The 19,911-nt window shown below is 44.6% G+C and overlaps 1 protein-coding gene across 1 annotated transcript in view; it reads right to left on the bottom strand.

Moving 5' to 3' along the window:
• th (tyrosine hydroxylase) overlaps nt 1-19,604 on the bottom strand; it is a 32,799-nt gene extending 13,195 nt beyond the window's left edge. The window contains exons 1-8 of the mRNA XM_071326864.1: nt 19,365-19,604; nt 18,677-18,880; nt 15,703-15,877; nt 15,150-15,238; nt 12,436-12,503; nt 7,501-7,551; nt 5,394-5,539; nt 4,250-4,385 (exon numbers count right to left, since the gene is read on the bottom strand). Coding sequence (XP_071182965.1) covers nt 4,250-4,385; nt 5,394-5,539; nt 7,501-7,551; nt 12,436-12,503; nt 15,150-15,238; nt 15,703-15,877; nt 18,677-18,880; nt 19,365-19,448 — 953 coding nt within the window. The 5' untranslated portion in view covers nt 19,449-19,604. The remainder of the gene's footprint in view (nt 1-4,249; nt 4,386-5,393; nt 5,540-7,500; nt 7,552-12,435; nt 12,504-15,149; nt 15,239-15,702; nt 15,878-18,676; nt 18,881-19,364) is intronic.
• Between the last annotated feature and the right edge of the window lie 307 nt (nt 19,605-19,911).

Genomic DNA, 19,911 nt, shown 5'->3' on the forward strand with positions numbered 1-19,911 from the left:
AGTCCCTGATCAAGTTGGCTTCACGCATAGACCAGCGTCTGAGAGAGAGAGAGCTCAACCGTAGATCTCTCACCCTAGCTCCTATCGGTCCCAGCTCCGAGTCTCCACCTTTATCCCCGCTGACTCCACCGGAACCCATGCAGGTTGGACGCATCTCCCAGGCTGAGAGAGACCGCCGGATGAGGGAGCGATGCTGTCTATATTGCGGCAAACCGGGCCATTTCCTCTCCACGTGTCCCGGGCTCCAGGGAAAACGCACTCTCCCGTGCAGGCCTGGGAGGACGGTAACGGGAAACATAACCTCCTCTCATCCATCCAACTCCCGCCTGCTCATTCCAGTTACCCTTTCCTGGGACAACCACGAGCTTCCCCTTCAAGCCTTGGTAGACTCTGGAGCCGCAGGTAACTTCATGGATGGTGTCTGGGCGAAGGAGAATGGCATTCCCTCTGAACCTCTAAGTGACCCCATAAGGGTTACTACGTTGGATGGAAGCCCTTTGGGATCTGGACTTGTCACTCGTGTCACTACCCCCTTGCGTCTTTCAGTTTCCCAACACCAGGAAGTGATGAACTTTCATCTGACCTCGTGTTCCGAGTTCCCTCTCGTCCTTGGATACCCCTGGCTTCACAGCCATAACCCTCACATCGACTGGTCTGTGGGCACTATCAAGCAGTGGGGTCCTACGTGCCAAGCCACTTGTATCTTCCCAAGTTCCCCGAGTTCCCCTCCCGAGTCTCTAGAATCCATCGACCTGTCCCGAGTTCCCGAGTGTTACCATGACCTCAAACCGGTATTTAGCAAACAGAGGGCCACCAAACTACCACCCCATAGACCTTACGATTGCCCCATCGACCTGTTTCCGGGCACCTGCCCCCCCAGGGGTCGGATATTTTCCCTATCTCCTCCCGAACGAGCTGCTATGGATACCTACATCAAGGACGCTCTGGCAGCAGGCCTCATGCGTCCATCCACCTCGCCGGCGGGAGCAGGGTTTTTCTTTGTGGCCAAAAAAGACGGGGGATTACGTCCTTGCATCGACTACCGGGGACTTAATGCCATAACCGTCCGTAACCGCTACCCGCTACCCCTTATGGCCACAGCCTTTGAGCTGCTCCAGGAAGCAGTGGTCTTCACTAAGCTTGACCTGCGGAACGCATACCATCTTGTGCGGATCAAACCCGGTGACGAGTGGAAGACCGCTTTCAACACGCCTACTGGTCACTACGAATACTTGGTGATGCCCTTCGGCCTGACCAACGCCCCGGCTGTGTTCCAAGCGCTCATAAACGATGTGCTTAGGGATATGCTTAACATTTTCGTGTTTGTTTACTTGGATGACATCCTCATCTTTTCGAGCTCCCTTCAAGAACACACTAAGCATGTCAGACAAGTGCTCAAACGCCTCCTAGACAGCCATTTGTACGTTAAGCCGGAAAAGTGTGAATTCCATTCCTCTCGAGTACAGTTCCTGGGATTTGTAGTGGAACCCGGTCGAGTCCAGATGGACCCCAAGAAGGTAGGGGCGGTAGCAGATTGGCCCACCCCCAAGTCCGTTAAGGAAGTTCAGCGTTTCCTGGGCTTCACTAACTTCTACCGCAAGTTCATCAAGAACTTCAGCTCGGTGGCAGCCCCTCTCTCAGCTTTAACCAAGGGTGGCAACACAAGGTTTCTGTGGGGAAGAGAAGCTGAGACGGCCTTCCAAGGACTCAAGCAGCGCATCCTCTCTGCTCCCATCCTGACACTACCGACGGCGGATGAACCTTTTGTGGTGGAGGTAGACGCATCAGAGGTTGGTGTTGGAGCTGTCCTGTCTCAGAGGGGTGAAGACAAGAGGCTTCATCCTTGCGCCTTCTTCTCTCACCGGCTTACCCCGGCCGAGAGGAATTACGATGTGGGGGATCGTGAACTCCTAGCGGTTAAGATGGCATTGAAGGAATGGAGACACTGGCTCGAGGGGGCTTCTCAACCGTTTCAAGTGCTTACGGACCACAAAAATCTGGAGTATATCCAGCAGGCGAAGCGGTTGAACTCCAGACAAGCTCGATGGTCTCTTTTCTTCAGCCGATTCCAGTTTATTCTCACCTATAGACCCGGGTCGAAGAATCTCAAACCGGATGCCTTGTCACGAGTCTACTCTCCTGCCATTCGAGAAGATACTGACATGACTGTTCTTCCTGCCGCTAAGATCGTGGCTCCGATCTCGTGGCAAGTGGAGGATACCGTGAAACAAGCTCAAGCCATCGAACCGGGCCCTGGAGGAGGTCCTGCTAATCGGTTGTTTGTTCCCAAGGCAGCAAGGTCCCAAGTCCTTCTGTGGGGGCACTCCTCTCGCCTCACCTGTCACCCGGGCGTAGGTCGCACCTTGGAGTTCATCCAGCGTAAGTTCTGGTGGCCCACCATAAAAGAAGACGTTGCCACTTTCGTCAAGGCCTGTTCCGTGTGCTGCCAGGGCAAATCTTCTCACCTCCGCCCTCAAGGACTCCTTCAGCCTTTATCTATTCCCCACCGACCCTGGTCCCATATCTCGCTGGACTTTATTACTGGCCTTCCTCCGTCCCATGGTAATACTACGATCCTAGTCATCATCGACAGGTTTTCTAAGGCGGCCAGGTTTGTTCCCTTGACCAAATTACCTTCTGCCAAGGAAACAGCTGAGTTGGTGATTAACCATGTGTTCCGAGTCTTTGGCATCCCGCAAGATATGGTTTCCGACAGAGGTCCCCAGTTCGCCTCAAGGTTTTGGAAGGCCTTCTGCCAACTCATAGGGGCCACGGCCAGTTTATCTTCAGGGTACCATCCGGAGTCCAACGGCCAAACTGAGAGGATGAATCAGGAGCTGGAAACCACCCTCAGATGTATGGTTTCCAACAACCCATCCACATGGTCATCCTTCATTGTTTGGGCTGAGTACGCGCACAACACCTTGTGCTCCTCCTCCACTGGTATATCCCCGCACGAGTGTCAGTTTGGCTATGCTCCTCTATTGTTCCCGGACCAGGAGGCAGAAGTCAGAGTGCCTTCAGCCTCGAGGTTCATCAGACGCTGTCGGCTTACGTGGAAGAAGGCCCGTCTTAATCTTCTGCGTTCCTCACAGCAGTACCAACGACAAGCCAACAGACGTCGCCGTCCCGGTCCTACCCTGTACCCCGGCCAGAGAGTATGGCTCTCAACAAAAAACTTACCGCTATGGGTGGAGTCTCGCAAGCTGTCCCAGAGATTCATCGGACCCTTTAAGATTGCCAGGAGAGTCAATCCCGTTACTTTTCGCCTGCACTTACCCAGATCCCTTAAAATCAATCCCACATTTCACATTTCTTTATTAAAACCTGTTGTTTTTTCTCCCCTTATTCCGGCAGGCAGACCTCCCCCTCCGCCCCGTGTCATCGGAGGCCAGTCGGCTTATACCGTCCACCGGATACTGGACTCCCGCCGGGTGCAGCGGTCCTGGCAGTATCTGGTGGACTGGGAAGGCTACGGTCCCGAGGAGCGCTCCTGGGTTCCTGCCAAGGACATACTGGACCCTGACCTCATTCGTCAGTTCAGGGCCCTCCACCCTGAGAAGGCTGGTAGGAACGTCAGGAGCCGTTCCTAGGAGGGGGATTCTGTCAGCTTTTGGCCAGGACTGTTCTGTTTTTTTGTCACTAGATGTCCCCATTGCACCTTTTTTGTACCTTTTGTTTTTCCCTTGTTCTAATTATTGTTTGCACCTGTATGTCGTTCCCTTGTTAGTATTTCATCCCTGTGTGTTCCTCAGTTCCTTGCTCAGTGTTTGTATGTTAGCACCCAGCCCCAGCCCAAGCCTTGTTGTGAACATATATTTTTCTCTTGTTGGATTTTCCAGAGGTTCTCTGGTTTTGTTCTTTTGTATTTTGTATTAGTCTTTTGAGGTTTGTTTTTCCCTTGCTGTTTTTACCACTTTGTGGATTTTCTTTGTATTTTGGAAGATATCTACTTTTTATTAAACCACCATCTCTAGTACTGCTGTGTCTGCCTCATCTTCTGGGTTCTGCCGATTTAGTGACTGTTTCTCGCACCGGGTCCTGACACTGTATCCAGTACAATGTAGAAAAATGCAGATCAGCTATCTTTTAACCCAGGTATGGAGAACTAGGATGTTGTGCAATGTTAAGATAGAAATATAGCATGTAGAATTAGGAATCACAACAGCTCTATTCATGACATCTCTATCTGCAACTTTCTACAATGTTTGCATACTGAATATGGCCATGGTGAAACAGTAGTACTCACGGTTCAGGGGAGTGCATGGGAGAAGAGGCGTGGCGTATATACTGGGTACACTGGAACACGCGGAAGGCCAGACTGGCTAAAAAGTCTCTGGCAGAGAGGAGACCTGCCACGGGACGCAGCTGGAACCCTGTACGCTCTGTGTGTGAGAGTGAGTGAGTGAGAGCGAGACAGAGAAAGAAAAAATAGAAAAAGCAGGGAGACAGTGACAATGACAATTGGGTACTAATGACTACGCATCTACCAAGAGGTGGAACTTAGGTAGTGTATATTCAGCCGACAGAAAATGTATGACTGCAGTACGTAACCTTTGTCTCTAAACCCAACCTTAACCCTAACCTTTACCATTTTCGACCCCTACGCAGGTTGAATATCCACTTCTTTGCACTTACATGTATCTAATGTTCAATCAGGAGTGGGCTGTATTGAACATGCTATAGGCCAGTGGTAGACACTAATATTTCTGAGGGAGCTACTTTATTGGGGGGGGGGGGTCATGAAGTGAAATTGATTCATACATTATATCAAATGAATTCATACATGATATTTAAGATACTATTAACATGGACCATCAAGCTTTCATTCAAGTTGCAGTATTAGTAACAAATGTGTTAAAATCATTGTATGAATCTTTTGAATCTGGCCTTATTGCCATTATCTCAAAAAGAAAAAGTTGATGATGATTATCAAGCAATCTTTGTGTATGATCTTTTGTGAAGAATCAATTAATTTCCCCCAGTCATTCTGAACAGATTCTTCTCTGTCTCTTCTACTGAGTCCTGCACAACTTGTGTGATAGATAGATAGAAACAGAAGACACAAACACATTCCTGAGAATCTTAGCTTTCAGGAATGGGGTCAAAAACTAGAGCCCAATTTGTAGGAATATTTTGTTTTCAGGATGCGCTAAAAGCACTAGAAACCGCTGTTACTATTCCGTTTGTCCCAGCCGCTAATAGCAAAGGTTACTAACGTAACCAGGGTTCTATGAACTAAGCGGCGCATTCAGCTGACTGAGGAGGAAAAAAAAATTCACAGCACATTCATTCAGATTATTGCTGGAGTTGCCAATGAAATTGCAGAGAGACGCATGCGTCTTGTGAGAAGCTCAATGACAATGGCTGCTATAGGCGGCATGTATGAGTACCTCTGAGGAAGCGTGACACGTCCTCCAACTGGGGGATGTTTTCAGGGCTGTATCCACAATGTCTCTCCAGCAGGCGGAAGGCGTCCAGGTGCTCACTGCAGGCATGGGTGGTGTACAGGTCCCTCAGGGTGGAGTAAACCTCTCTCCTATCCAACACACACACACGTGGGAGAACACACAGACATGCATGCACGTACGGACACACACATGGATACACACACACCAGAAGATGAACACACATGATGGAAACAAATATAATGTTGTAGATAAAATTGCATGAAAATGTAGAAATCTTAAAACACAACTGTGGGAAAAGGATTGATTTCTTGGCATTTTCAAGACAGAAATGTTATAGAAGTCCAAATATATCCATTAAAAAATAGAGAACTTCTGTATAACTCATTTCCAGAATGGTGAGCTGAATGTGTGGCCTCTCTTTGATTGAGTTATGGCAGCATATTGTCCTCTAGGTAAACTATAAATCTCTCCAAAACAAAACTGTTTACTCTCTTATAATCGGGTTATCCATGAGCAAGTCTACGTCCCAAATGGCACCCTTTTCCCTATATAGTGCACTGATTTTGAACTGGAAACCATAGGACTCTGGTCAAAAGTAGTGCACTATATGGGAATAGGTTGTCATTTGGGATGCAGAACAAGTCGTGTACCAGATGGCTGACAGTCACTTCGGAGAAGTTCGGTCAAGGGACCTGCACGCTTTTTTGAAAATGTTTTTATATTGTTCAAACACAATATTTCCGTTTGGTGGAGTGAGTCAAACAATGAACTGACATTTTAGACTGACATGATATCTGGGCAATTGACTTTAATCGGTGACATTTGCACATAAACGATCAAAAGCTTTTACTCTAGATTGCTTGATAGCACCCTCCATCCGTGGCAAATCAGGAAAATAACCTTTACCACTCTGAGTCAAAATCACAAAATCATAAATAGTACGAAATAAACACGTCTTTGTGCAAATGGACATGTAAACAGAGGGCTGAAGCATAACAGAAAGCATACAATAAACAACCCTTGCACGATAAGTATTGAGATGTGAAGAGTCATTGTAGTTACAAAAGCTACTGCCGAAGCTTTAGTTCAATGGTCTAACACTATCTTAGTTAGGGCTAGACCCCTTTTTTCTCAATTTCCGCCTGACTAACGTGCCCAAAGTAAACTGCCTGTTGCTCAGGCCCTGAAGCCAGGATATACATATAATTGGTACCATTGGAAAGAAAACACTTTAAAGTTTATAGAAATTATAAAATAATGTAGGAGACTATAACACAATAGATATGGTAGGAGAAAATCCAAAGAAAAACCAACCAGAATGTTTTTTTTGAGAGCCCATTCTCTTACAATGGAAAGTATAGGGGCATACTGAATTCTAGCTCCCAGGATGCAATTCCTATGGCTTCCACAGCGTGTCAGCAGTCTATGTTCAAGGTTTCAGGCTTGAAACTTCCAAAACGAATAAGAAATATCAGTTTTAGTACAGGGACACAGTCTTGTAAATGAGTGTTTGGGCGCACGATGAAGACAAGACACACCTTCTAAAATTGGTTTCCTATTGAACATACTTCTTTCCGTAAGAAGTATTATAGTTTGATTACATTTTAGAGTATCTGAGAAGTAAATGGAAACGTATTTTGACTTGATGAAACAATGTTTAGTGGTAGATTTTCAGATTCCTTTCTCTGCATTGCATGTTGAACGAGTGGATTATTCAAATCAATGGCGCCAACTAAACTGACTTTTTGGGATATAAAGAAGGATGTTATCTAACAAAACGACACTACATGTTATAGCTGAGACCCTTTGGATGACAAATCAGAGGAAGATTTTCAAAAAGTAAGTGAATATTTAATCGCTATTTGTGAATTTATGAAACCTGTGCCGGTGGAAAAATATTTTGATGTGGGGCGCCGTCCTCAAACAATCGCATGGCATGCTTTCGCTGTAATGTCTACTGTAAATCGGACAGTGCAGTTAGATTAACAAGCATTTCAGCTTTCAACCGATATAAGACACTTGTATGTACCTAAAGGTTTGAATACTTATCACTGATTTTACCAGAGAATATCAGGCTAGGGCCACTCACCATGTACCGATCTCCTCCTCTGTGTATTCTACTCTGGGGATGGGCTCCCCTCTGACAAAGAGAAGAATGAAATTAGCAGATATACACCATTGTAGCTTCCTATTCCTGGATAAAACTTGTATCCACTTTTTTGATGATTTTTACATGACATTTTAAGTAGACAGTCGTCTCCATGTACTGTGAAAGTTTCATGACTCTTTGTATTTGTATTACTACATGGCAGACCTAGAATAACTATAGTTTTAACTATTCTTTGTGGAAAGTAACTATTTTTCCGGGGAAATAAATATTTACTTTTGAGGTGACCACCACTACTTGAATACAGATCCGAAAAAAATACTACTTTTTAAAACAATTTGAATAAAACTCTCAGAAAGTAACTACTTAAAAAAAATTATGGCAGTGCTGTATCTGGAACTGCATGTTAAGATAGAAATATAATGAATAGAGCACACCAAATCTAATAAACTATTCAAATCTATAGGACAGTCATGTTTGATATACACAAAACATTTCTTTCTGAACATTTTGTAAATGTCCATTCTCCTGAATGTCCATTGCCATAAAGTCTAACTATTTATATATACAGTACCAGTCAAAAGTTTGGACACACCTACTCCTTCAAGGGTTTTTAGTGAAGACATCAAAACTATGAAATAACACATATGGAATCATGTAGTAACCAAAAAAGTGTTATATTTGAAATTCTTAATTCAAAAGGCATATCTGAGCTATCTTTTTTGCTAGTGCATGGTAACAGTTGAATAAAATGAGAAACAAGAAGAAACCTGCACACTGCTCTTGATAGTATCACTGCTCTTTAATAAGCTTTTACGTATCAACCTCACAGCCTTCTTCAGAGCTTTTTTGCACTCTTGGCATTCTCTCAACCAGCTTCATGAGGTAGTCACCTGGAATGCATTTCAATTAACAGGTGTGCCTTTGTTAAAAGTTCATTTGTGGAATTTCTTGCCTTCGGAATGTGTTGTAGCCAGTCAGTTGTGTTGTGACAAGATAGGGATGATTATACAAAAGATAGCCCTTTTTGGTAAAATACCAGGTCCATATTATGGCAAGAACAGCTCAAATAAGCAAAGAGAAAATGACAGTCCATCATTACTTTAAGACATGGACAGTCAATGCCGATGTGCCAACATTTCTTCAAGTGCAGTCGCAAAAACCATCAAGCGCTATGATGAAACTGCTTCTCATGAGGACCGCCACAGGAAAGGAAAACCCAGAATTACCTCTGCTGCAGAGGATAATTTCATTAGAGTTACCAGCCTCAGAAATTGCAGCCCAAATAAATGCTTCACTGAGTTCAAGTAACATACACATCAACTGTTCAGAGGAGACTGTGTGAATCAGGCCTTCATGGTCAAATTGCTGCAAAGAAACCACTACTAAAGGACACCAATAATAAGAAGAGGTTTGCTTGGGCCAAGAAACACGAGAAATGGACCTTAGACCGGTGGAAATCTGTCCTTTGGTCTGATCATCAAATCAAATCGAGTTTATTTTATATAGCCCTTCGTACATCAGCTAATATCTCGAAGTGCTGTACAGAAACCCAGCCTAAAATCCCAAACAGCAAGCAATGCAGGTGTAGAAGCACGGTCTGATGAGTTCAAATTTGAGATCTTTGGTTCCACCAACCGCTGTGTCTTTGTGAGACGCAGAAAAGGTGAACAGATGATCTCTGCATGTGTGGTTCCCACCGTGAAGCATGGAGAAGGTGGTGTGATGGTGTGGGGGTGCTTTGCTGGTGACACTGTCAGTGATCTTTGATAAATTCAAGGCATACTTAACGTGCATGGCTACCACAGCATTCTGCAGTGATACACCATCCCATCTGGTTTGCACTTAGTGTGACTATCATTTGTTTTTCAACAGGACAATGATCCAACACACCTCCAGGCTGTGTCAGGGCTATTGACCAAGAAGGAGAGTGCTGCATAAGGTGACCTGGCCTCCACAATCAATTGACCTCAACCCAATTGAGATGGTTTTGGATGAGTTGGACCCCAGAGTGAAGGAAAAGCAGCCAACAAGTGCTCAGCATACACAAGGAGTCGCTAGAGTGCGATGAGACAAATAAAACACCCCCGGCCAAACTCTCCTAACCTAGACGGCGCTGGGACAATTGTGACCCGCCCTATGGGATTCCCTGTCATGGCCGGTTGTGACACAGCCTTGGATCGAACCCGGGTCTGTAGTGACGCCTCAAGCACTGCATTGCATTAGACGGCTGCGCCACTCGGTAGGCCCTAACCAATTATATTGTGTACAGATAAGTATAAGCAAGTTGTGACGCTCAACTACTGTATGCCACTGAAAAGGTAAAAAGATTTTATGATACCTGGAAATACTGCAGAGTAATTCAAAGCCATTTGTAAACAGCAAGTTGGAGGCTTAGCAAAAACAACTTGAACTTTCTCCATCTGAGGGTAAATGTTTGTGTTTCAAACACACACTATACCGTCTTTAAAGGGATTGTTTTTTTAGAATACAAACTAAAATGATTTTCAACCTACCTTGGCTGTAAATGATTCAAGAAGGCAGTATTTTCTATTTTTTTTTAACCTTTATTTAACTAGGCAGTTCAGTTAAAGAACAAATTCTTATTTCCAATGACAGCCGATGACAGATTTTTTCCTTGTCAGCTCAGGGATTTGATCTTGCAACCTTTCAGTTCCTAGTCCAACCCTCTAACCACTAGGCTACCTGCCGCCCTGATTTTTAGTTTCCTTATGCCTTAATAGGCATATTTTGTTACTGTTAGCATTCTCAGTAACACTTAACAAACTGTTCTGGCGCCTGTGTAAAAAAACTGTAATAACTTTGAGCAACATTTTATTAACATGTTACGTAACACTTTGGTAATTCCATTTTAATTGCATAGCAATGAGCAATACAGTACTCTACAGGAATAGTAACTGCTCCTTATTCCACATGTTATAACTCCATTATTATGCAATTATAAAGCAATTTACACAATCTTATGGAGGGGTTGGAACCTAAATTATTTTCCAATCGTTTCGTTCTGAACAGAACCCTTCAAAAAAATTGTTCGGTTCCACTGTTACTATACACATAATACCCCATAATGACAAAGCAAAAACAGGTTTATAAAAATGTTTGCTAATTTATTAAAAATAAAAAATTTAAATAACTTATTTACATACGTTTTCAGACCATTTGCTATGAGACTCGAAATTGAGCTCAGTTGCATCCTGTTTTCATTGATCATCGTTGAGATGTTTCTACAACATAATTGGAGGCCACCTTTGGTAAATTCAATTGATTGGACATGATTTGGAAAGGCACACACCTGTCTATATAAGGACCCACAGTTGACAGTGCATGTCAGAGCAAAAACCAAGCCATGAATTCGAAGGAATTGTCCGTATAGCTCCGAGATAGGATTGTGTCGAGGCACAGATCTGGGAAGGGTACAAAAAATGACTGCAGCATTGAAGATCCCCGAGAACACAGTGGCCTCCATCATTCTTAAATGGAATACGTTTGGAACCACCAAGACTCTTCTTAGAGCTGACTGCCCGGCCAAGCTGAGCAATGGGGGGAGATGGGCCTTTTGTCAGGGAGGTGACCAAGAACCCGATGATCACTCTGGCAGAGCTCTAGAGTTCCTCTGTAGAGATGAGAGAACCTTCCAGAAGGACAACCATCTCTGCAGCTCTCCACCAATCAGGCCTTTATGGTAGAGTAGCCAGGCGGAAGCCACTCCTCAGTAAAAGGCACATGACAGCCCGCTTGGAGTTTTCCAAAAGGCACCTAAAGACTCTCAGACCATGAGAAAGGGTTCGGGTCAGGGTTAGGCTTCTCTGATCTGATGAAACCAAGATTGAACTCTTTGGCCTGAATGCCAAGCGTCACGTCTGGAGGAAACCTGTCACCATCCTTAAGGTGAAGCACGTTGGTGGCAGCATCATACTGTGGGGGTGTTTTTCAGCGGCAGGGACTGGGAAACTAGTCAGGATCGAGGCAAAGATGAACAGAGCAAAGTACAGAGAGATCCTTGATGAAAACCTGCTCCAGAGAGCTGAGGACCTCAGACTGGGGTGAAGGTTCACCTTCCAACAGGACAACGACCCTAAGCACACAGCCAAGAAAACAATGCAGGAGTGGCTTCGAGACAAGTCTCCTAATGTCCTTGAGTGACCCAGCCAGAGCCCAGACTTGAACCCGATCAAACAACTCTGGAGAGACCTGAAAATAGCTGTGCAGCAACGCTCCCCATCCAACTTGACAGAGCTTGAGAGGATCTGCAGAGAAGAATGGGAGAAACTCCCCAAATACAGGTGTGTCAAGCTTGTAGCATCATACCCAAGAAGACTTGAGGCTGTAATCGCTGCTAAAGGTGCTTCAACAAAGTACTGACGAAAGGGTCTGAATACTTATGTATATGTGATATTTCTATTTTTAATAAATTAGCAAAAATGTCTAAACCTGTTTTTCCTTTGTCATTGTGGGGTATTGTGTGTAGTTTGAAGGGAAAAAAACTATTAATCAATTTTAGAATAAGGACGTAACCTAACAAAATATGGAATAAGTCAAGGGGTCTGAATACTTTCCGAATGCACTGCATATTCAAGTACCTTAAAATATTATTTGTTTTTCTGAGAGGTATTCCAAATACTGTTTGTTTATCTGATACCTGTATTTGAATATCAAAGAAAATAGTTGCCTTTTTGTTAAAATTATATAATCTATACCCGACTACCTCCAGTTTGTACTGTATTTTCAAATAAACTACAAAATACAACTACATTATTTTCTGCCCAGGTCTGCTACATAGCAGTATATTGAAATATATATATATATTTATTCGTGAAATGAGAAATATAATTTCTTAGGGCTTATGTTTATGAATAAATGTTGTAATGAGTTAAGGTATAATTATTTCTGACTTACTGTTTATATCTGAAGGCAATGTCTCCAATCATCTTCCTCCTCTGCCTATAGACGGGATCTGTGAATCCCTGTACAAAACCGTCACACAAAACATGAGTAGAGACCCAATATCTATAGTTTCACATTTTATCTAGAGTCATTATACTGTTATTAGAAATATGGCAGTGTTATTGTCACGATCGTCGTAACGTTGAAGAGAGGAGGACCAAAGCGCAGCGTGGTTTGAATACATTCTTCTATTTAATGATGACGAAAATGAAGAACACTTGACAAACTAACCCACAACCCACAATACAATACAGGCTACCTAAATGTGGTTCCCAATCAGAGACAATGACTAACACCTGCCTCTGATTGAGAACCATATCAGGCCAAACATAGAAATAGACAAACCAGACATACAACATAGCATGCCCACACAGATCACACTCTGACCAACCAAAACATAAAACATACAAAGCAAACTATGGTCAGGGTGTGACAGTAAACCCCCCCCCCCCCCCCAAGGTGCGTACTCCGGCCGCAAAACCTGAACCTATAGGGGAGGGTCTGGGTGGGCATCTGTCCGCGGTGGCGGCTCTGGCGCTGGACGTGGCCCCTACTCCACCATAGTCAATCCCCGCTTCCGTGGCCTCCTAGAAACAACTAAATGGCCCCACTGGACTGAGGGGCGCCTCTGGACTGAGGGGCAGCTCCGGACTGAGGGGCAGCTCCGGACTGAGGGGCAGCTCCGGACTGAAGGGCAGCTCCGCACTGAGGGGTAGCTCATGACTGAGGGGTAGCTCATGACTGAGGGGTAGCTCATGACTGAGGGGCAGCTCATGACTGAAGGGCAGCTCATGACTGAAGGGCAGCTCATGACTGAGAGGTAGCTCATGACTGAAGGGCGGCTCTGGCGGCTCCTGACTGAAGGGCGGCTCTGGCGGCTCCTGACTGGCGGGCGGCTCTGGCGGCTCCTGACTGGTGGGCGGCTCTGGCGGCTCCTGACTGGCGGGCGGCTCTGGCGGCTCCTGACTGGCGGGCGGTTCTGGCGGCTCCTGACTGACGGACGGCTCTAGCGGCTCAGGACAGACGGGCGGCTCTGACGGCTCAGGACAGACGGGCGGCTCAGGCGGCGCTGGACAGACGGGCAGCTCAGGCGGCGCTGGACAGACGGGCAGCTCAGGCAGCGCTAGACAGACGGGCAGCTCAGGCGGCGCTGGACAGACGGGCAGCTCAGGCGGCGCTGGGCAGACGGGCAGCTCAGGCTTGCCGAGGCGCACTGTAGGCCTGGTGCGTGGTGCCGGAACTGGTGGTACCGGACTGGGGACACGCACCACTGGGCGAGTGCGGGGCTCTGGAGACGCACAGGAGGCTTGGTGCGTGGTGCCGGAACTGGTGGTACCGGGCTGGGGACACGCACCTCAAGGCTAGTGCGGGGAGGAAGAACAGGGCGTACTGGACTCTGGAGATGCACAGGAAGCCTGGTGCGTGGTGTTGGCACTGGTGGTACTGGGCTGGTGCGAGGGGCTGTCACAGGCGGACTGGTGCGTGGAGAAGGCACCGGATAGACCGGACCGTGGAGGCGCACTACAGGTCTCGAGCACCGAGCCTGCCCAACCCTACCTGGCTGAATACTCCCCGTGGCCATGCCAGTGCGGCGAGGTGGAATCAGCCGCACTGGGCTATGAACACGTATGGGAGACACCATACGTAGGGCTGGTGCCATATACGTAGGGCTGGTGCCATGTACCCCGGCCCAAGGAGACGCACTGGTGACCAGATGCATAGAGCCGTTTTCATGGCACCTGGCTCGATGCCCACCCTAGCTGGAATGTACCGCACCGGGCTATGCACACGCACCGGGGACACCGTGCGCATCTCTGCATAACACAGTGCCTGCCCGGTCGCTCTCTCTCCACGGTAAGCACGGGGAGTTGGCTCAGGTCTCCTACCTGGCTTAACACCACTCCCTGTGTGCCTCCCCCAATAATTTTTTGGGGCTGCCTCTCTGGCTTCCAGCCGCGCTTTCGTGCAGCCTCCTCATACCACCGCCTCTCCGCTTTCGCTGCCTCCAGCTCAGCTTTGGGGCGGCGATACTCACCAGCCTGTTTCCATGGTCCCTTTCCGTCCAGTATTTCCTCCCATGTCCAGAAATCCTGACCTCCCTGTCTCTCCTGCTCCTGCCCGTTACCACGCTGCTTGGTCCTTGGTTGGTGGGTTATTCTGTCACGATCGTCGTAACATTGAAGAGAGGAGGACCAAAGCGCAGCGTGGTTTGAATACATTCTTCTATTTAATGATGACGAAAATGAAGAACACTTGACAAACTATACAAAACAACAAACGAACGTGAAGCTATGTAACGAAAGTGCAGAACACAAGCAACTAACGTATAGACATAGACAATAACCCACAACCCACAATACAAAACAGGCTACCTAGTATGGCTCTCTCTCTCTCTCTCTCTCTCTCTCTCTCTCTCTCTCTCTCTCTCTCTCTCTCTCTCTCTCTCTCTCTCTCTCTCTCTCTCTCTCTCTCTCTCTCTCTCTCTCTCTCTCTCTCTCTCTCTCTCTCTCTCTCTCTCTCTCTCTCTCTCTCTCTCTCTCTCTCTCTCTCTCTCTCTCTCTCTCTCTCTCTCTCTCTCTCTCTCTCTCTCTCTCTCTCTCTCTCTCTCTCGCTCTCTCTCTCTCTACATAAGCAGCCTGAGTGATTGTTTCCATTCATTCACTCACTGGGTGTTCTTGGTCTAAATCTGGATCAAATTTTGTGATAAGGTGGTGACATCTGTCCAGCTCTGAGATTTTCTTTGGGAACCAGTGAACTGAAAAAAAGACCGTAAAGATGTTTCATTTTTTAACAAACATGCGCCCATTTCCATGTTTTATCTTTAATTCTTGTCACTGCAAAACACGTAATGCACACAAATGTTTGGACAAAGCCTGCCATCTATCGTAGATTAATAGCTTTGGTCAACTCAATAGCAGCTACAGTATAACTAAATGCAATGCAAAGGTGGACTATATCTAAGGAGGTGACCAGCCAGTCAAGTCTTCAGATTCAACAGGATCATTCAACTATACTTTTTGAGATTTTGTGAGTGTAAAGATGGTTCGGCTAGGTTACATTTGGGTCATACATCGGCGATACAATATTAGATGATCCGACACTTGATAGATGTTTTTTTTAAAGCCTCGAGTTTCACAGCATTATGGGTCCTCACCTGCGCTCGTGAGACGAGTACAGTTTTAATGAAGTGCACTATGCAGAAATATTGAATGTTCTCACATTTGACTTCTTTGGTGGTTTTGACGTCCTCCGCTATCCTCCGGATGGAGCTGATGAGGGTGCTGACGTCAGACAGGTGCACCTCGCAGCGGACAAAGTACTCCAGCCCCTCCAGGTTGTCCCGGGGCTTCCTGCACGGCCGTGTTTCCAGGTGGTGGATCTTAGCTTCAAACGTCTATCAGGCACAACATATATATATATATCTCTTAGGCTCTTCTCATTGGCTCAAACGTCTATCCTTTCCTCGTTTACTCCCCTTCATCTGCACAATGGTAGAAAAAGTACCTGACTGTCATACTCGAGTAAAAGTAAAGATTTCTTGATAGAAAATTACTCAAGTAAAATTCACCCAGTAAAATTCTACTTAAGTAAAAGTCTAAAACTACTTGGTTTTAAATATACTTAAGTATTGAAAATAAATGTAATTGCTAAAATATACTTAAGTATCAACAGAAAAAAGTATAAATCATTTAAAATTCCTTATGTTAAGCAAACCAGACGGCACCATTTTCATTATTTTTTTTAACTGATAGCCAGAGGCACACTCCCACACTCAGACATTTATAAAAAAACAACAACATGTGTTTAGTGAGTCCGCCAGATCAGAGGAAGTAGGGATGACCAGGGATGTTGTCTTGATAAGTGTGTGAATTGGACCCTTTTCCTGTCCCGCTAAGCATTCAAAATGTAACAAGTACTTTTGGGTGCCAGGGGAAAATGTATGAAGTCAAAAGTATGTTATTTTCTTTAGGAATGTAGTGAAGTAGAAAGTTGTAAAAAAAAAAAGATAAATAGTAAAGTACAGATACCCCCCAAAACCCAAAACTCGTACTTTAAAGTATTTTTACTAAGATTTACACCACCACTGCATCTGCAATAGAAAATACTTCAAATGTCTGTCAGGCTCAACATACTTCTCTTAGGCTCTTTCTCATTTGCTAAAATTTTTCCTCGTCTCCAACCCTTCATCAGCACTGCCTAGAAAAGACTCGAGAACATTATTTTATGGTGGAATCTCATCATTAGACTGGTTTTCATCTGGTTTGTTCTTGCAGTGAAGGAAAGGAAGTGAGGAGATTTTCCTACAATTGAGAACAAACCTTTGTGATGGAATAAGAAGGGTTGGAGTGAAGGAGAGAGGAAGGGAGGGATGGGTGCTAGGTCTAACCTGAACACATTTCCTCCGGTAAACTGCACGGGTCAATTGCAACCAATGGGCAGAGCAACCTTTTACTGTAGTGGGCTAAATCAGTGTTTCGTGGTAGTTGTAAACGAATCAACTTTGAAACAAAAGTATACACCTCACACACATGGTTATGGGCTTTAAAAAAAAGAAAACACCTGTACCATGTCAGATATAGAGCTGAAATGTATTCCATTTTGAGTTTGCATCCCAATATTACACTTTATATACATCATAGAAGACTGGAATATAACAAAACCGTTTGACATAGAAACACTGGATTTTCGTAGTTAAAAAAGTTTTATTAATTATGAAAAATATGAATAAAGTTCCACCCATGTGGGCGCTTCTGGTCATTCGACTGCAGAAATGAGCTATCACGTCAGTGCAGGGTTTCTTCACAAACGCAGGGCAACTAACGCCTCTATCAGACCTATCAGACCCACAGTGTAGATGCATCAATACTGCAGATTATTATAATTTTTTTTCATTTTCATTATGTAATCCAACATTTTGTCTATATGTGTGCAGCGTTCAATTGCAAATGAATGTACTTCTTGTGCACCAAAACGCAACGACACTGACGGTCTGATCAAGGCAGAAAGGGAGATTACATGCTTGCAACACTTGATCTCATGCTGTTATGTGATACCAGACAGCTTCCTCTAGGTTCTCTACATACACACCCAATGAAATAGCGACCTATCAGGGACATTAAAAATCGCAAGGATGGTAATATAGGATGAAATTTCCTACAAAGATTGCATCTTAAATGTCAAAATAATTTATGTCATTTTATATAACTTGATGAGACTACAATTGAAATAAAACTAGATTATACTTTAACGCAATCATGACCCACTGGGCATTGACATCAGTTCAACATCAAGTTTTGTTTTACATTTGGTTGAGTTGTCAACTAACGTGAATTCAACGTGAAATCAACGAAAAATGTTACCCTGTCATTGGATTTACGTTAAAAGTTGGGTGAAAAAATGACGAAATTCCTTGACCTTGAAGACTTTTGGCAAATCAAATCAGTTTTCCACGTTGATTCAATATCATCACTGATTTTTTTTGGGGGGGGGTTGAAATGACGTTGAAATTAACTCGTTTTTGCCAGGTGGGGATTGGTTTGATTAGATTAGCCTACACATTTTAAAATGTGGACAGTTCAGGGATATTTTATTTTCCCTTGATAAGAAATGACTATACTTTAAAACAAGTTGTTGTTGATAGCATAGGCTACACCACGAAAACAATATCGTCATTGAAACATTCCCATTTAGGAAATCTATTTAGGCATAATCCTTGACACCTTTCTGTCAAGGCTCCAAAAATCTGCTCTGCATAATTTGCCATAACATTCGAATTTACCTAGTTGCCTCTCCTGAACCATAATGACATAATAGACACAGTGATGATGTTGCCTTGTCGCCTGGAAAAATCAACAAGAAGAGCTGAGAGCAAGCACTAATAGGCTTAGGCTACAACATTTTCTCACACTTTAACAACTCCGAATTAATTGCCTTCTTGAATATCTCCTATTTTCTCGTATATTCATACAAAATATAAATTGTGCAAAATATGTATTCCACTCTCCATTTGAACAAAAATAAGTGTTGGTTTGTGTTATTTGATAGACTATTAGGTTCAATTCGATTTGTTAATTTTTAAAATGTGTTAATTTTCAAAGTTAAACGTTTCATTTTAAATCCTTTTTTGAATTATCACAAATCCCATCTAGGCTCTTTAATACAGAAAACGGCATAGCTCATCGTTTGTACTTACCTCGAACACCTTGAGAGAGCGTGACAGTGCTGGTGTCTTGGAACTTCTCAGCGTGAAGAAGAGATTGAGCAGAGCTTTTCCATCCTCTTCCTCAAACACGATCTGCTCAGTCGCTTCAGCCACCTCTGCCGCGGCTGCCGCTGCCTCTCGTTCCTTCCGCGCATCCTCGATCAAACTTTGTCGTCTCCCAATGAATCTTGGAGACTGCGCCCCAAAAAAAGAGCAACATATTGGATTTAAAACAGCTTTACTGTTATGTCTGTGAACATATTTAAACTCGAACATATTTATCTCGACCACCGACAGCGCACAAGACACAGCCCATAGTAATTGAAGACTGGAGAGCCTTGCTTACCTCGATGGAAGCATTTTACATCTCCAAAAAACGCATAAGAACTCCAATGCAGTCTAAGTAAACCTGACGCATAGCTTAGTCTTAGTGATTTAAAAGCCGAGCTGCTAAACCACAATAAGGTATTTTCCTATAAAAAGTTACCATTTACCCAACCGCTCCTACATAATAGTGCACTCTCCAATGAGCCAGGCTCTCTGCGCGCATTGAGGCAACATAGAAAAAGTCTAAAGAATATTAGCAAGTGACACTTATAACAATAGTTCTGACCATTTCTACTCAAAAGTTGAGTATGATAGGGCTAAATGGAATGGTAATAAGAACGTTACTCCTTACCGTAACAGAATCAGACCTATCGAGCTCGGACGCTGCCCTGCGCATACTCTTCGTTGAGGAAGAAGAGCTGCTTGAAATCGGCATGATCAGATTCTGGAGTGTGTAAGATAGTGTCTTTGTATGCGTGTGTAATGTGAGTGTCTGTGTATCTGAGCGTCTTTTATTGATGCTCCCTGCACTGCGTTGACTTTGCTTGGTGCGCCTGGTGTCTTTTTTTCCCCACGCGGAAGAACTTGCCTGTCTTATTTATTGGGGAGAGAGGAGGATTTGTTTGTCCTTCCTGACGTCAAGCATCCCGTTCTCTTTATCGAACAACACAGCATCCGACACATGCTCCCATATTTGCCTTCATTATTATGTAACAGAGCAAGTGGCATTTTAAAAGCCATGTTCGTGTGGTTTCGTTTTGGCCTCCTAATGTAGCAAGACAATGTGTATTGATTTCCAATCATAGCTGCGGGAAGTAGGGGTGTTGAAGGTTCTGCAGCACCTCCTGATACATTGAAATAACGTGTACAAAATTATGTGACTACTCCTGTCTGAACAC

This window comes from Salvelinus alpinus, chromosome 9, assembly GCF_045679555.1.
Source record: "Salvelinus alpinus chromosome 9, SLU_Salpinus.1, whole genome shotgun sequence".
NCBI classification, from domain to species: Eukaryota; Metazoa; Chordata; class Actinopteri; order Salmoniformes; family Salmonidae; genus Salvelinus; species Salvelinus alpinus.